Below are 17889 nucleotides of genomic sequence, written 5' to 3'. Positions count from 1 at the left end.
TGTATCACACATGATTTTAATTCTTTTATTTATATTTCTGTTTTCGTAGTTATCGCTATTACCCGAGCAGTAAATCATCGGGTACGTTTGTGAAGAAATGATGGATCCAGGACGAATCCATCTATAATCCACTCTGTCTGCAAGCATCTTGCAGCTGAACGCGCACTGCCAACGACTCGCTTTACTGGACGTTAATGGGTTCAGTTAACACCTGCTGGTACGCGGTCGTTCTCGCGACTCAACGCAGTCAATGTCGTAAAGCTCGAGAACACAAGCACCGAGATCATTGTCCGCGCGCGAAATATCTCGCGCGAAAGGGGATAATTGGAGGGAATTGCCGCGCGCGTATTCCGAGTAGCATCGCGAATCACAAGTACCCGATCTTGTACTAAATTTGGCGTTTGAGCGACTTTTATCGGGTAAAAAGAACCGAGGGATGTTATGGACAGATCACAAATTTGCGTGGAGCAACTTAAATGATATCGGGTCGCGCGTGAGCAGCCGGCGCGCTCCTTTTATCGCGCTGAACTTGATGTTGGCGTGTACCGTTATCCGTCTCGCAATGTTGCGCCAGTGTTGCGTAGCTCACGCGACGTGATCGCTTGATCGGTCGTTCGCGTCACATGTGAATCGAAGGATGTCGCAAAAATTGCCGCCAAGTTGCCACCGATGCGCCTTTTACCGTACAAGTCGCGCAGCACATTTTTAAAAATATTTCTTGCCGCCTTGTCGGGGAGACAACATCCTTTGCAGGAGAGATGAACGTCGCGCCGGTCACGGCGCGGTATGTTGACGTTGCCGATTTAATTTTTATCGCGCGGCGGGAGGGAATTTAAACGTCAGCAATGCGCAACGCGGAGGCTCGGTGCGTTGCACGGAGAAACAGATGGATTGCGCTAGATTCGTGGAAGAAAACGGTACTTTAGAAAATCAAATGCGAGCTCTCCCTCTCTCTTTGTCTTGGTCTCTAGAGAAGAGAGATGGAGAAGCAAGGAGAGACGGAGGGAGACTATCGTGTAACCCCACCTCCAACCACGGCATCCATGGAACCGTCATCCGACCGGTATATACCGGTCAAAAAAGTCTGGATTCCCGCTTACCTACGGTTCGCCGGAGATCAAGTAAGGTTCGAGATAAGAAGATCTCACGAGCGAGCGCTCCGTTAACCTTTCCAGCCGACATTCGTACGGAATGGCTTTGCTTTGAGTCGCGCGCGGCTGGTAAATTAAAAGATATTTCATACGACAAATTGTAATGGCGAAAAGTAATTCCAGATAATAATAATAATTTGTCTAATTTAACATGAGAAAAAATATGCATCGTAAATGGTTTATTATAGTGTATTTATTTTAATATCTTATATGTTTTAATTTTAATAAGGATGAATACAAATAAAAAAAATATCTCTTGCTTGTTACGTGCATTAACAAACCTTAATTGTCCATGGTGGTTTGTAGGTGACCTACAAGTTGCTAGCTTTATGTTAATTAAAACTAATAAATAGTGTGTGCGAAATGTGTTAATTTTTAAACGTCTAAACAACGCAAGACATGGAGCATGTTCCAAAGAAAGCTCATTAATAAGTTGCACGATAATTACGCGCTAGAAACTAATGTTGGGACCTGATGATTTATGTTCCATTTATGTTTATCTGACCCAGAAGGCAATCTTATCTATTTCGAATTACTAAACGTATTATTCAAACACGTTAGAACCATTTGAACATGTTCATTAAACATTCATTCAAGATATGTTTCTCAAAATTTAAATTCTCTTCGTTAAATTATTACGTTGGAACATTTATCTCGGATGTAACGAAGATAAAACGGTAAAAGTATTGAACATAAATTAAGGATGATGTAAAAAACCGTAAGATTATCTCAGATTGTCACCCTTAATGCATTCTCATTGTACGCAGTCCTAAAGCAATGTAAATTAAATGCATGTCTAATGACCCAACGTGCGATCTCTCCCGGAAGTATCATACATATCCTGCCGCGTGATCTTGATAAGCCATTCTCGATTCACTATTATCATGTGGTAACTTTATCGGGAATTTAGAAATTTAACGTGTAACCTTCACTTTATTCTGTTGTAAACAATAAAATCATCTTTGTAAACTACTATTGTCTCGCGCCAGAAAATTTCGATTAGATATATTACGTGAATCAACTAGTCAAACATTTAAATGTTACGAAACTGAACTAAAGATATCGACAACAATTGCCATAAATATTTCAGTATCTTTCAATTAATTCTATTTTATTCTCTCTTGATTATATTCCTATTGTTATAGATTTATTAATTAATTTATCATACGTTTTACTTCACACATGTATGTCTCTTTTTCGTCTTAAGTTATTAAATGTTTCCAAGTTCCGAGTATAGCTTAATAAGAAAATTACATGTCAACCAATCAATGTCAATGTAAAACAAAAATGCCAATGTTTGATGCTAAACAACTGTGCGTTATAAACGTGTGGAGTTTTGGATAACCCGATGATACATAGATGATTTACATTAACGCGAGAGTGACAATTTCTCCACTTGAACTGAATCGTACGCTAAAACAGGATGTCCGCTGAATGATCTTCACAATTATACGTGTCACTGGGTCGTAATACTCGCGCGACTCGGACGCAGCTATGTAACTTTTGTCGTCGTACTTGACGATCACGGGATATAATAGGACAAACGGCACTACTACGATTACATTAATTAAGAGAGATCTGGAGGACAGGCCAATACACGAACAATGATCGCGTTATTGTGCAATGAAACTGATTAAGGGGGGAGCCTGCTTTAGAACGCTGAAAATAAGGTATATTTTACGAATTGTTTTTGGAGAAACTATACAGCGGATCATTATAAAACTTTGATGCATTTATTAGTACATGTTTAAAGATAAAAAAAATTAGTTTTTTATTTGAATATATCGCTTGTAGAGGTCGTCCTGGAGAAATCTTAGTGCAGCCGCGTCACCGGCATTGCAAATTGGTGAGCATTCTCCTGCCTCCAAATTTCGTCTAAACTGAAAAATTGAAATATCTTCTCGTTATTTATGAATTCCCATCGTCGATGAACCAAAGAGAGAAGACAAAAGTTGAAAAGTGCCAAAATGGTGGAGCTTAGAACACAAAAGTACGATTTTTAGGCAAAGTTGTTGAACTTTTTCATGCAAAAATAATTGTTTAACTTAATGTTTTTATGAATATTAAAGGTTCATCGACGATGGGAATTCATAAATAAGAAGAAAATATTTCAATTTTTCAGTTTGGATGAAATTTGGAGGCAGGAGAATGCTCACGAATTTACAATGCCGGCTGCACTAAGATGCCTCCAGGACGACCTCTACAGGCGATATATTCAAATCAAAAAATAATTTTTTTATCTTTAAACATGTACTAATAAATGCATCAAAGTTTTATAATGATCCGCTGTATAGTTTCTCCAAAAAAATTCGTAAAATTATACCTTATTTTCAACGTTCTAAAGCAGGCTCCCCCCTTAAACGTTTTAAAAGTTCCATAAAATTCTTTACTGAGATAGATAGAGAAATCACATGACGGAAAGCGTATTTTTACAGTACATCTTGAACACCGTATACGTTGCATCGCCGCTGAAGCAAGAAATTGAAAATTACCTCGCACATTTTATTATAATATAGATATACAATATATATTAGATACAATTATGCAAATGTAACGTATTACATTAAGGATGTGTACTTTTCGTTGAAATAATCACGTTGAAACAATTGATTGGAATTACTATGAGATTTTGCATTGCATATTATATCGTAAAATTATTCCACATAAACATATTTTTCGCCAAGAATATGTCTTTTCCGACTTTCTTTGTTTCTCTTATTGTTAGCTGGAGCCATAAAAGGATCTAATTCCCTCAACGAAGAATGCATGACTTACATTAGTTCATTCTCGTGATTACGCACAGTTACGTGATCCACTCCGGGAGCCAAGCATCCGGAGGAAGAGGGGATAGGAGAGGGAAGGAGGAATCTCGGGGAAAGATCGTTCTCAGGGAGAGAACGACGGTGCGGATCGTGGAAATCACGCGCGGATAATCATCATAACCGTGAAATTCGCGGAGTTCCTTTCCTCGCTCAAGGATGAACGAGCCTGCTCCGCGTATCTTGCTCCGCTCGTATTGGTAGCCGCGAAAACGTTAATAAAGCAAACGCGATGCGGGAAGGACCCCTCGTCGGCCTGGCGTTGCCGCCGCTACGCGAAACAATAACCGGTAGAACGACGTGCCTGTACGATTGCGCTAATTACGAAAACTCGGGGTAATCTTCTCATCTGCCACGATAACGGCCATCGTCGGGCATGGTCATCGCTGGGTCGCATTGAGCGCTCACAGGATGCTGCCGTTCATCATCGCCGGGACGACGACGTCACGTCAGTGACGCGTGTCGCATGCGGCTCCCGGACACGGTGTCCCGGTCGACACGGCACTCAAGAGCGAGGGCGAGAGAAAGAGAGAGACAGGGGGGAGCCAGGAGAGCAATTTCGTGATGGAGAAAATGAGATGGTCGGTATAGTAATGTAATATGCGGGAAAACATATCCGCGAATCTCGTGGCGTGGCGCGAGAGGAAGGAAGAGGTTTGCGGGGATTGCGAAATTGCGTTCGCGGCAGTCAGAACGGTATCGTAACAATGCACCGGAAGCCTGGAGAGAAGCGTTTATTCCGCGGCGAACCGTCGCACGATTACAGCCCGTTTCAGACGATCTGTTATTCGCTGCGGTTGATTCGAGACGCCGGCTTCAATCAATCTCTCGCATCTCTCGTTTCGGTCGATCGTAGGTGCGACTGGTACTTACGATCTGCCTGCTGGTGTGAATTTGGTTGTAAATCCCGTTATGGATGTTGCGTAATTTTCTTTTCAAGATGAAGAAATAATTAATTATATTGCAAATTTTAACAAGAAAGCCTCATACTCGTAAATGCGAGTTATAATGGATTTATCTCCAAGCTTGCCGTCGCGTGTCAGATGACGACACGCGTGCGTAACGTGAAGGATGCGTGACGAAATTTATTGTGGAAGAGCACCGTCTGATATTAGACACTCAACAATTACACGTTTCGCAACTTGTTATTTGTAACGTTTTGGTAATTTAGCCGAGACTTCGGACATTTATCTTCCTAATAGACGACGCGGTAGCCGTCGAACTTTCACTATCCGGTATGAAATAGCTCACTTTATGGCTCGCTTTATGACTTTCATGGTGCACCGTTATCGCCCTGAGCCGTAATATTGGACTAATCTTCGATGAAATTTGTACTGCATACGGTTATGTGTGTGCGTGCACGCATATGTTATACACGGAACAGAGTGTTCATTAACGTCTCAGAAAGAAAGACGAAAGTGAAAATCACGTTCAAGAAAATTTGCATACGTCGGTGCAACGTACCATAATAAGGATTAGAGGATAAACATAAAAGAAATCCTAGTGCATAACGACGCGTTGTAAATCGCATTAAAGTACACGGCCGGCGATTAATTTGAATAATGCGATGAGCACGTGAACGCGGCAAAGCCATAATGAGAGCATAGCATAATGAAAGTCTCACTATTAGAAAATAATAGCAGAAAAAAATCCAAATAACATAAACTCATGAGAAAAACAATGAACATGATCATTCTCTTTGAAATATTTTGTAGAATACATAAAATATCATAAGATCGAGAATATTGCGATGTTTTGCTGTACATCAACATAATTTATTTGATTTAATAAACAAATTTATATATTTCGATCATCGAGAGATACATGAAAGGATGAAAGTTCTGTGGCTGGCATTCAAACCGAGCATGAAACGAATGAATGTTGGAGGGATCGATCATAGAAATTGCGTACTATCCGGCCCTAATACGGCCCTGCGGCGTTGGTGGTCCGTCCGCGCTGGTCAGGGCCGTGATCAGGGCGGCGTTCTCCAAGTCTACGATTGCTCGCGGCACGTAAGAGCATGGTCGGGCGAACGCGAAAACGGTTCACGTCCTTTCACTTCCACAAACGAGACAGACACATCGACCTAATCGCACACGATAACACCAGTGGCGTAAGTAAGAAAGCGAACTTGCATTCCTCCTTCCCCGCGCGTACCACAATTACTGCAATTATCGTTTTATGACATCCAAATCGACGAAACACTACCTCGTAACATTTCCGATCGAAATTGCTGGCCGATGAGGAAATCTTCAAAGAGTTTTGAATTTTGGGTCTTTAAACGCGAAATGCGCGGGCATATTAAAGCTTTAGAAGTAAATAGAAGTTCTATTACAATTATATTTTACGTAACATTGTATTTCATAACTACACACTCGATTGTAATATCTAAACATGTAAACTCACTTCTTAATCAGTAAAACGAGCTTCTCATCAAAGCTCGCTCTAGCTCTTGAAGAATTTTAATGATGAAGTAAACGAGGCGAGGGAACTTGGCATGTTTGGCAGATCACGTTTAACGAATGACAGCTGCAGATGATTAAGAGATTTCATCGCACGATTAAACACTTGCATGTGTGGCGTTTTTAGGATAAACTACCATAAAGACCGATTCCGTGATTCCCCTCCAGCGTGTACTCTACGCCATTGAACAGCCAGCGGCGGCACGGGAGAGGCGAGCAACACCGGGAGAGGATTTCTGGTGCAATGCACCTGTGAACTCGCGAGAGAGCATTGTGCAACAATTAGCGGTCGAGACGGCCGTGCTGACCACCGACTGGCCGGCTGGCCACCGCGCTTCGTGCTCGCCTTCGGGAAGAGACGCATCCGTCACGCGCCAGGACGCCACTACCTCGTACAGAAGCAGAAATGGATAGACCAAGCACTTTTTCAGGATATCTCATGAACATATTTCCTCCCGAGGAAACGCGACGACGCCGCCGTTGACGTTAGCTACGAGTAGTCTAGTTTCTTTGCAACTCGCGCGCCTCTCGTTCCGCACGTTATTGAGACGTAACGTACAAACGCCAATGATTTTGCAAATTAGATGTAATCTCGTTAACAAATACTGTATTCATTGCACCCTCAGAAAGGATTTCTGATAACAAGACGAAAAATATTCTTGACTAATTTAATCGTATTACAAGTATAAAAAATATGAAAATAAAACAATTTTTAATTTAAATCAGTAATTTCTATTCTTCTCTCTCGAATTAAATAAGATTGTCTTACTGTCTTGAGACAAGAGTAACATGTACAAATTTATGCTTATATATTCTTGTATGTAGAATAATTTGATATTAGCGCCACTTTATAGTAGGCTTTGTCGATGTCGATGCATCATTTTCTCACAGTCGCTCGTCGACTCGGCGCTTCTGCGTCCTTTATTCGGATAAAACGGCCAATATTTATGTGTTGCAATCGAAAATCGGGAAAGTGTTTCTGTTATTTACAATGAATAAGTGCAATATTCTACAAGAAATATTAAAAGATATGGAAATGTAAGTAAGTATATACAATATACTTACTTGAGAAATAAGATTCGAGATAAGACATTTCCATATCTTTTAATATTTCTTGTAGAGTATTGCACTTATTCATTGTAAATAACAGAAACACTTTCCCGATTTTCGATTGCAACACATAAATATTGGCCGTTTTGTGCAGATTCTACAAATTCTCTTACAAGAATAGAATAAGATGTCTTTTAGATCTCACAATATTCTTAAATCAAGAATATTTTGAACTTGCTACAAATTTTTATCTAAATCCTTCTGAGAAAATTAATGAAATAGCACCAAGATTATTTTAATCTAAATTTTAGAATTTTCTATTCAAGATTAAAATATGCTTCTTTTCAATAATAAATATGATTGCCGCTATAGCGATCTTATTTTATGATAGATTAAAGAGTAATAGCATTAAGTCCAGAAATTTTTTCTGTGGGTGTGCTTTTTTTATATATGGAAAATGGAGCGCATAGCCTTAAGTGGAGTAAAGTTTCGATATTTTGTTAGATTTAAGAAATTATGAAAAAAAAAGACGTATGTGATACGTTTCCCTCGATTTATGTATATAATTATGATTTATAAATATAACTTTATATATACGAAGAATTCAATGACTTAAAAATATGACATAAAAGATTTGCGAGAATTAACGCAATATATAGTTATAGTTATACATTGCGCAAGAATACATAAATCTTTCGCGGCATTTACAAGAGCGGCAGTTTTTTTCGCGAGTAACTGCAACGAGCTTTTGAAATTTAAAGCGTCGAACGCACGAGTCAGTCATAATTCAAGAAGACACGTGAAACTCGAGATGGAACTAGCAAGTCCGAGAATGATTACGTGCTCCTATCTTGCGCGTTTTGCGCGCCATAAAACCAGCAAGAGTGCTTAAGCAAGGATGCTCCGAGAGAGATCCGATAGTTATTACGGACGCGCGGTCTCTTAATTTAGGCGCGCAGTAATTAAACTGCACAAGCAATTTAAACGCTCAAGGGAAGATAGAGTTGTCTTGAGTATATTACTTTTGTTAAATCAATAGTGAAAATGCACGAGAGAAAAGAGTCTTCCCGTAAAGAAAAAGTCTGTCTAAAATTATAATCTTTGTCCCTGTGCACATCTCGCATAAAATATGTTATAATAATAATCTCCTATATTGCACTTTCAATTCGTAATAAATGCGAAACAATTAATATATAGGCGCAAATTAATTCGGTGTTTTTCTTTTTTGAAGAAATTGAGCCTTTATTTATTTTCTTTTCTTCGAGAGGGAATTCGTCAGCAATCCAATAGATGGAGAAAAGTATTAAAAAATGATAATGAATATTTCGAAGATTAATATGTTTTTGATATTTTGTAAATAACGGCTCAATTTTAAAAAAAGCACTAAATTAATTTGCGTAATACATTATGCACATTATGTTAATATGTAGTTTCAAAACGCACGAATTTAAAAACTAGCAGTGCTATTCCATGTACATAGTACACATTGTTACAAAATAATGTTACGTGTACATGTACTTTACGTTTTGAATTCCCGTATTACTTCGTAATCACTTACGAGCAACAAAGACACGATAAAAGGTCAACACGCGGTGAAAACCGTCATGCAACTCCATGTATATAACTTATGTACAAAACGATTAGTAGTGAGGTAATCGAGTTTTGTACGAAATTCAATTTCAAAAAAAGTTAGTAATATCTTTCACAGAACTCTAGAATATTATTTAGGCAATCAAAGTTTGAGCACAAATGTAACAGAATATTTAAATAAATGGGAATACTATCGATATTTTTTATTTTTAGTTTTGTAGAAACTTCAACAATTTACATATTACTTTTTAAATAGTTGTAAACTTTTATCATGCATATTTCAATAATCGTACAGTTATAACCTAAAATTATGCGAGCATGAAAGTCACACGTGACATCACTTCGATTTTGAAAATCGACTTTTTTGAAAATAACGCCTCGAATGGAGGGATTTTATTCCACATAATATTAACTTGCAAATTAGTTCGTGTAAAATTACCGTGCAATATTAAAACTCGATTGTCACTAATTATTGCACGCGCACGACTAAAAAATGTTCGACTGACGTGCCCGCACTCGCGTGGTGGTAGCACGTGTGTACGTGGTGCATCGTCAACGTGAGAAACGTCGAAACGTCAAGTGTGACCTGAGCTACATCGCTTACCCGGTGTTTCGTCCTGGGCCAGGCTGTGATCCGCGAGGAGACAAGCGAGCAGAGACGCGGCACCTAACTTCACCAGCAGCGTCGGCAGATTACCCATTTCTTCGAGTCGACATAATTCCCGTCGTGGCGGCAATAGATCACGACGCGCGACCGCTCATAGTCGCCCCGTTACACTGTCGCGACGACGACCAGCAACGAAACGCACGCGACGCACGACGTTCGGTGGCATACTGCGGCGGGATCGCGCGATTTTCACGTTCTCGGCGAGTGCCCGGAGCAGCGGCGCCATCTTGGAACGGACGGTGTACTAGACCCGTATGCGTGTGCGTGTGTGTAACGAGAGCGCACAAAGCGCGCACAAGAATTTGTCATAGAAATTTATTGCTATTTTATTGCTTGCTTTTGACCAACAGTCCGTCGACGAATTAAAATTGGAAACGTGAATGTTACAATGTAATCGACGCAGAAATCTACGCGTTATATGTACATACATGGTTGATATAATCTCGAACTTATTGTTTAGGCTGCTGCATTTGACACTTTACGGGCGATAATATTTGTATTGAATCCATCGCGATCTTTGACTATATACCTATGGACTGCTAATGGGCAGCCGTTGTGCGATCCAAGATCTCGGCGCCACCAGGTACCAACGGCCAAACCAAGAACTAATAATCATATATTTCGTGAACATTGTTTTAAGAATATAATATTCACATTCTCTTATACTATTGGGTTGGCCAAAAAGTAATTGCGTTTTTTTTATATAAATAAAAGGCGAATTTTTCATGGGAAACAAAAACTTTATTAAACAATATATTGTCTATTTTGTTTGATTATCTTTTGCCATTTTTCAGGCAACTTCATGATTCCGCGCTCAAAAAAGTTCTTATCTTTTTCAGCAAAAAACAATTCCAAGAACGATTTGATATCCTCATCAGCAGTCAAGGTTTTACCATTCAAGGCGTTTTGCAAAGAACGAAACAAATGGTAATCTGATGGTGCCAGGTCTGGCGAATATGGTGGATGTGGTAACACATCCCATCCAAGCTGCAACAATTTTTCACGAGTGACCAAACTTGTACGTGGTCTAGCGTTATCATGGTGAAATACAACACCTTTGCGATTCACCAATTCTGAACGTTTCTGTTTGATGGCATCATTTAATTTATCCAGTTGACGACAGTATACGTCTGAATTAATGGTTTGATTCCTTGCAAGCAGCTCAAAATACACAATACCTTTAAAGTCCCATCAGACTGACAGCATAATCTTTCTTTGGTGAATATCTGCTTTTCAAGTGCTTTGAGCAGGTTCATCACGCTTGCTCCACCATCTTTTTCGTTTGACGTTGTTGTAGACGATCCATTTTTCGTCGCCTGTTATCATACGTTTCAAAATGGATCATTTTCTTCACGTTTCAAAAGAGAATCACAGATGTCAATACGCTTAGTGAGATGAATTTCTTTGAGCTCATGTGGTACCCAGATATCGAGCTTACTAATGTATCCAAGTCGTTTTAAATGGTTTTCAACACTCGATTTCGATACGTTAAGATTCTCAGCAATCTCTCGTGTCGTTAAACGCCGATTCGAATCGATCAGTGCCTTTATTTTGTCATCATCAATTTCGATTGGCCTTCCTGAGCGTGGTGCATCTTTCACATTAAAATCTCCAGATCGAAATTTAGTAAACGAATTTTGACACTACCACAGTTTTAAAGCATCTTCGCCATATACATCAGATAATTTTTTATTAGCTTGCACAGCGTTTTTCCCTTTTCGGAAGTAATAAAACAAAATATGGCGAAAATGTTCTTTTTGATTTTCCATTTTGAAATCGACGGCAAAGAAACAATTGTTAACGAAATCGTGTACTTTCTTTTTCTAAAACAAGCTTGAACTGTGAGTTGTTAACCTACGTAATTAATTTGCGGTTTAGAATGAAGTTAGTTACATTTCAAGACATGTATGTCCATCTATTGGAAAAAAACGCAATTACTTTTTGGCCAACCCAATACAATATAAAACAAAATATTCATGGTCATTGTATTAATATGATTTTTTAAATGCTTTTTGAACAGTAAAATTGTTGCACTTTTCATGTTAAATTGCAAAATAACTTCAAATTCTTTTCTTACTTACAATAAAGCATTAGGTACTTGAAAATGTAGTACAATAAAGTATACTTGAAAGGAAAAATTAAGAAAATAAAAACGTAATCTTAAGAGACTAGAAATCAGTTTTATTATACACTAGCATCCCCCGTCACGCGGGCTTCGCCCGCGATATTATGTGTAGAATTAAATAAAACACATTTTACCCCTTCTCACCCGTTAGGGGTGGAATTTCGGAAAACCCACCCTCAGTGAGCACCTACGTACTAGTAGGAATATACCCTTAAAATTTCAAGTCGATAGATGCAGTGGTTCGGGCTGCACGTTGATGAGTCAGTGAGTGGTAGTTGGCTTATATATACAGGGTGTCCCGGGTTTTAACCGACAAACTGCGGGAGCATATTCTACTAGTGGAAATAAGAAAAAATTCTTATATCGAGTTTGCTTAGAAATGCTTTATTACAAAGTTATAAACCAATATTGAAAAGAAATATCAGATAAGTAACAACGGATTTTTTCACAAAAATAAAAATTATCTACGCAATGATTTAGTGACGCATTTCAAAATGTCCTTGCGCATCGATACAAGCTAGACATCGACGTAGTACAGAATTTGTTACGGTACGACATTCCTGAAAATTTTGTTGCATCTCAGTAACTGAATTAGTAATTCGTTGCTTTAAATCTATCTGGTACTCTCCTGTTAGGAAATCTACGTCGATACTCTCGTACGGCAGCTCGTGCATTTCCGTCACAGAATCCGTACACGAAATGAATATCGGTGTATTCCTCATTTGAAAACACTTTTGGCATTCTGATAGTAATTGCTAGTTGACACGACGATTGAAATCTAACAGCTACTGTTGTGAAAGTAACAATTATACTGAATCGTTTCAACATAGTGAACACGAATACATGTGAATGCACGTAACATAAACGTCTTCGACCTTCCAAATTCTACACTATGTTCCGTTGTTACTTATCTGATATTTCTTTTCAATATTGGTTTATAACTTTGTAATAAAGCATTTCTAAGCAAACTCGATATAAGAATTTTTTCTTATTTCCACTAGTAGAATATGCTCCCGCAGTTTGTCGGTTAAAACCCGGGACACCCTGTATATAGATTACACTTACTGCCCTTTGAACAAAATTAGTTTTGTAAAATCTTTACGGACATATTTTACATGTAAGTTACGTGTCAATTCTTTGCCAAACCAATATAACTTTATTTTTAAATAAAACTATTATTGTTTTTATCATTTTATGTTTGTGATTTTCTAATAAATCATTATCTAATACGTGCGCGTCAAAATTGGTAAAACGATTTTGGACATTAATATTTCTTATTACGTGCAAAGTCATTCTTTGAAATGCGTGTTTTATTTTCTATTCTATAAATATTAAATATTTTTTCTGTAGTGCTCGTTATTGTATGAGGTATGACCTCAATGATTAATCGACGTCCGTTCGTAAGTAAGTAAGGAGAAACCTTTCAGATTCAAGGATCTGTGCATCATCAACCATCGGAATTGCGGACCGATAATCGCAGAGAATTTAAGGAACCAAGTGTGAATTCTTTATTTCGAGACGATTTTTGTATTCCTGTTTTGGCTTTGTATCGTGTGATTGTACATGATTTGATACAACAATAACGAACCATTTTGTTTTCACTTAGAATTTGTCACTTATAACACCTCACATGCGTCATGAAACCACAGAACAGATGCTTCAGTCAAATGTATATGCACGACTATTAGTTCTTGGCTTGGCCGTTGGGACGTGGGTGCGCTGAGATCTTGGATCGCGTCTTTTACATTACCCAAGTGGCAACGTTAGCAGTCCATAGGTATATAGTCAAAGATCGCAATCAATTCTATACGCTGCAGTGACTAAAAATGGAAGTTTTTTTGATCAATTATTACTACTTCAAGATGAAGTTCTGATCTACTGAAGTTGAGTCTATTATTTTTGCATATTACATTTATTATTTTAATTTTTTAAAGCAGCACTTAAACTTTATGACAAAGTTTCTTGGAATTAATAATCGTAGGATAAAATCTTCCTCTTCCTTCAGTTATTAAAATATAAAAATAAAATTAAAAAAATTTTGATCAGTTCAGCTGCAATACAGGGCCGTGGAGCCATCTATCAGAGTTTGTTGGAAAGTGAGAACAGTGATTTTTCTAGAGTCTCACACATACATACCCACAAATTCTAAACACTCCGCTACGAATCTTCATTACTTTCTGTGAAAAATGAGATAGTAGTATAACTCAATGATGGATCAGTTGTACTTCACGTAATATGGCTCATTAATGGATTAAAGAAATATTTGTAAGCTTTAATTATACATATCGCCAGATCTTTTTAACGATATCACAATTCGAATTTAGGAACTAACTTGTAATGTAGATAACCACTTTTGGGCTCATAATCTGAAGCATCCGCCCTTATAAGTTGAATCTTCTCGTCTTTAGTCTTCATGGCCGTGAGCTTGGCGAAGCTCACATAACCTCACATAACGGTATCGAATGCAATGGCGTTCGACAATGTTCGACAAGCAGCATATATCAGTTACCCGATAGATGGAGAAAAGTATTAGAAAATGATGGCGAATATTTCAAAGATTGACATATTTATTTATTTTTTTCTAAATAAAGACTCAATTTTAAAAAAGCAGCGAATTAATTTGCGCATCTATTATATTTCTCGTACAATTGCAATTCCCTGAATATGTAGGAAAATTTATTTGAAACATGTTTTATGTCAACATTTTTTATATTAAAACGTTTAATAAGAAAATATTATCCTACACAGATTATTCTGAATTTTTTCTGTTCTTTCTCTCTCTCTCGAAGCTTTTTTATCGTAAAAAGTTTGGCATAAAGGATGTTAATATTAAGTTACGTTGTTCTAATAACAATCGGAAATTGGGAGTGTTAGTTTTAATAGAAGAGTTTATAACAATTTGTAGCACATATCGTGTTTTATTATTTATTATATTTATATTACACAAAAATGTATACTTAATCGTATTATTGTATTCATCTCAAATACAATTCGCTGATTTCTCTACCACTCCGTATTATTAAATAGAGTTTATAACCAATATTTTTCTTAATAATTATTAACATTAAACCAGGTCACAAAAAAACGAGTACATCTAACCGACTCGGAAAAGAAGAGAAATATGTGGGACAGACAAAAGCCAGAGAAGAGAATAGAGAAAGTGAGACATACAGAGTCGGAGGAAGTCGAGAGAGAAAAAATAGACTCTAAAACGAATTAGACTTAAAATATACACGAAGATCAGGAATAAAGAGATACCTAAATCCTTTGTTCTCGCCTTTCGATAGCGATACAGTAATGTTTCCTTCGCCTGTTGCCAATTATAGCGACTGTTGCTGTCGCGTTACGCTTTTCTCTTACACCCACATTATCACAACGCGACAAATTAATCCCTTCTTTTTTTCTTTACAGATTTATCATTTATACAAATTATTTAGGCATTGTGATATTCAGGTTTCTCTGCGCTTGACTATTCCCGTCCTGACGCTTCTCACGTCTACGCACGTCTCTCGCTCATTAACGCGCAATTTACAAGCCAAATATGTTCCATTTATACAAAGTCGAATCGAAATATCAAGCGCAAAACGTTCCTGCTGCACGACGCATGTCGCGACTCTGCGTACAAAGAGGCTCTCGAAGACTTTTCTACAATTTTGGTGATGCAGTAACTGCCTTAGACTTAACTTATCCACGAGATAAGTGATCTAAGTACCACGGATCTAAGTAGTGTAATGTATTATACAACGCTATATTATTGACTCGCTACAAAAATTCTACTGTACATGAGGACACGCGCGAGCGAGAAACATCCTATATACGCAGAATCGCTGGGTGACAATGAAAACTGGAATATATTTCGCGTTCATCGTACCTTTCTCACTCCGAAATTTCTTTTCTGCTTCTTTTCTACCTTTCTTTCATATTTTCTTTTCTTTGTATCACAAGTAATGATTAATATTACAGTTACTCTTCTAAGATAGAATTTTGTTTCCCTTTCATACACAATTGTAGATTATAAGCGTTTTTCGTTTACAATTTAATATCTCTTTTATTACATCTAAGTATTTTTTGGCTGTTTCATCTGTTTTATACAAAGTGCGCCCTTGATGCCGGGAGAGCATCAAAACTTCATGCCTCGAAAAGTTCCACGAAAAGAAAAATTAGGCTTCGCGTATATCTCTTCGAAGTGTGAACGTATTATTATCTTTATTATCTTTTTAAACAGAGTTTACGTTCTAAATAAAATGTTTTCTGAGATATTTTTTACATTTGTTGCTATTACATATATGTACAAAGAATTTCTTTACGCTCAATAATTTTATCTTCGTCTTTCTGAATATATATATATATATATATATATATAGTTACTATTTAAAAATGATTATATATCTAATTTATCATATTCTGTGCTGTGGGGGAGGAGATGTGACGGCTATCTTCAATATATATACTTGATGTATGTCGTGTTTTCTGTGTACACACACACACACACACACACACACACACACACACACACACACACACACACACACAAAATATACATATACACACACATATAATCGATGTATATATGTATATATACTTTTTCCTATGCAAATTAATATTATATACACATTGTTTCTCTATATAATATAATTTTTATACACTTTTCCTGATCTTTGCTAGTTCTCCCTGATGTGCAACAAGAGAATCGCTTGTTAATGTTCTTACATTTGTCATAGCAAAAGATTGCCTCTCTCACGCTCTTATAAAATACGATGAGAATGATGGTGACGAGAATGGCAGCAAAGATATCGCAATATAATATTAATATGAAAAATTAATGTAATATACATATATGTATATATAAACCAGCAATATTTAATTATTACGAATTTTGTAAACGCGCGTAGCGTTTTTTTATTTAAATTAATTTAAACACTAACAATAAATCATAGATGAGACATTAGAATCACTGGTTTACAATCATACAGACATATTAAAGTGATTATGATTGTGATGCCGTATAAAACATATCACCGAGTGCAACGAGACATGTTCCTTGCTATGTTACATTAGATACAGGAGTAATAAAATATTACAAGTGTTCTCATTTAAAAAAATCAACCTTGCTCGACACGAGCATAGACAAGAATATAGACAGGAAATAAACAATTATCTTTAGGAAGCGATTTATCATAACATGCAAAATTGAATTAAAATTTATATGATAAAACAGCTATGAAAAAATCTCAGTAAAAACATAATAAAAATTGTAAGTGGATTTTATGTGGGCGGTCATGCATAACATTTACATAATGACACAAATAAAAAGAAAATAAAACATCTAGTTAAATGTGAATTATATTCGTAACATGCAACTATGTCATGAAATATATGCATTTTTATTTTCGCGAGTGACAAATACAAAGATTTCTATAAACAAAATAAAATCTCGAAGCTTAATCATGATATTATAATAATAAAATAATCCGTATACTTTCGTTACATATATACAGTCAGTGGCACAAGAGCGTGGACGCTGTTTAATTGCGTTTATTAAACGACGTTTATTGTTCTCAGATTGATGTCAATATCGTTTTTAATTAATAACTTCTGAGTCCGTCGCAATGACATGTAGAGGTTTTCTCAAAAATCGCGAAAACCGTCTCACTGTTTTTTCGATGACTAGCAAGCCGCTATATAATTTGGGGCCTTTCGATTTGCGAACGTAAAAACACTGCCTCGAATCGGCTAGCATACGCAGCACTCATCTTTGTACATGACCATTGTGTAGGCGAACTAACGAAATTGAAATCTAACTTTCAAAGCATTTTAAATTGATGTATTACGAATCTTGCCACATGGTCGACATCAACTGTTGAAATTATGCATACAAACTCTTGTGCCACTGATTGTATACATGCAGTCTTTTGTTTTTTCTTTGTTAAGAGAACACTTGCCGTACATATCCATACTTGATTTTCGTCAAAATAAGAAGACAGAGAATATTCAATTCCCGTTCATATGACTGTTCTAATACTCA

At 37.1% G+C, this 17889-nt stretch overlaps 1 protein-coding gene and 1 long non-coding RNA gene across 2 annotated transcripts in view; one reads left to right on the top strand and one right to left on the bottom strand.

Moving 5' to 3' along the window:
• The window catches only part of LOC105279530, a 29185-nt gene extending 19260 nt beyond the window's left edge, over nt 1-9925 (bottom strand). The window contains exon 1 of the mRNA XM_011339373.3: nt 9677-9925. Within this exon, the coding sequence (XP_011337675.1) occupies nt 9677-9773 (97 nt within the window). The 5' untranslated portion in view covers nt 9774-9925. The remainder of the gene's footprint in view (nt 1-9676) is intronic.
• Nucleotides 9926-13137: 3212 nt separating this feature from the next.
• LOC113562525 lies at nt 13138-15132 on the top strand. The gene is made up of 2 exons (XR_003406950.1): nt 13138-14129; nt 14208-15132. It is a non-coding gene; the product is annotated as an uncharacterized LOC113562525 (long non-coding RNA).
• The last annotated feature ends 2757 nt before the right edge of the window (nt 15133-17889 follow it).

This window comes from Ooceraea biroi, chromosome 9, assembly GCF_003672135.1.
Source record: "Ooceraea biroi isolate clonal line C1 chromosome 9, Obir_v5.4, whole genome shotgun sequence".
Lineage (NCBI taxonomy): Eukaryota > Metazoa > Arthropoda > Insecta > Hymenoptera > Formicidae > Ooceraea > Ooceraea biroi.
The sequence above is the reverse complement of the archived record's forward strand: the minus strand, read 5'-3'. Positions and strand labels throughout refer to the sequence as shown.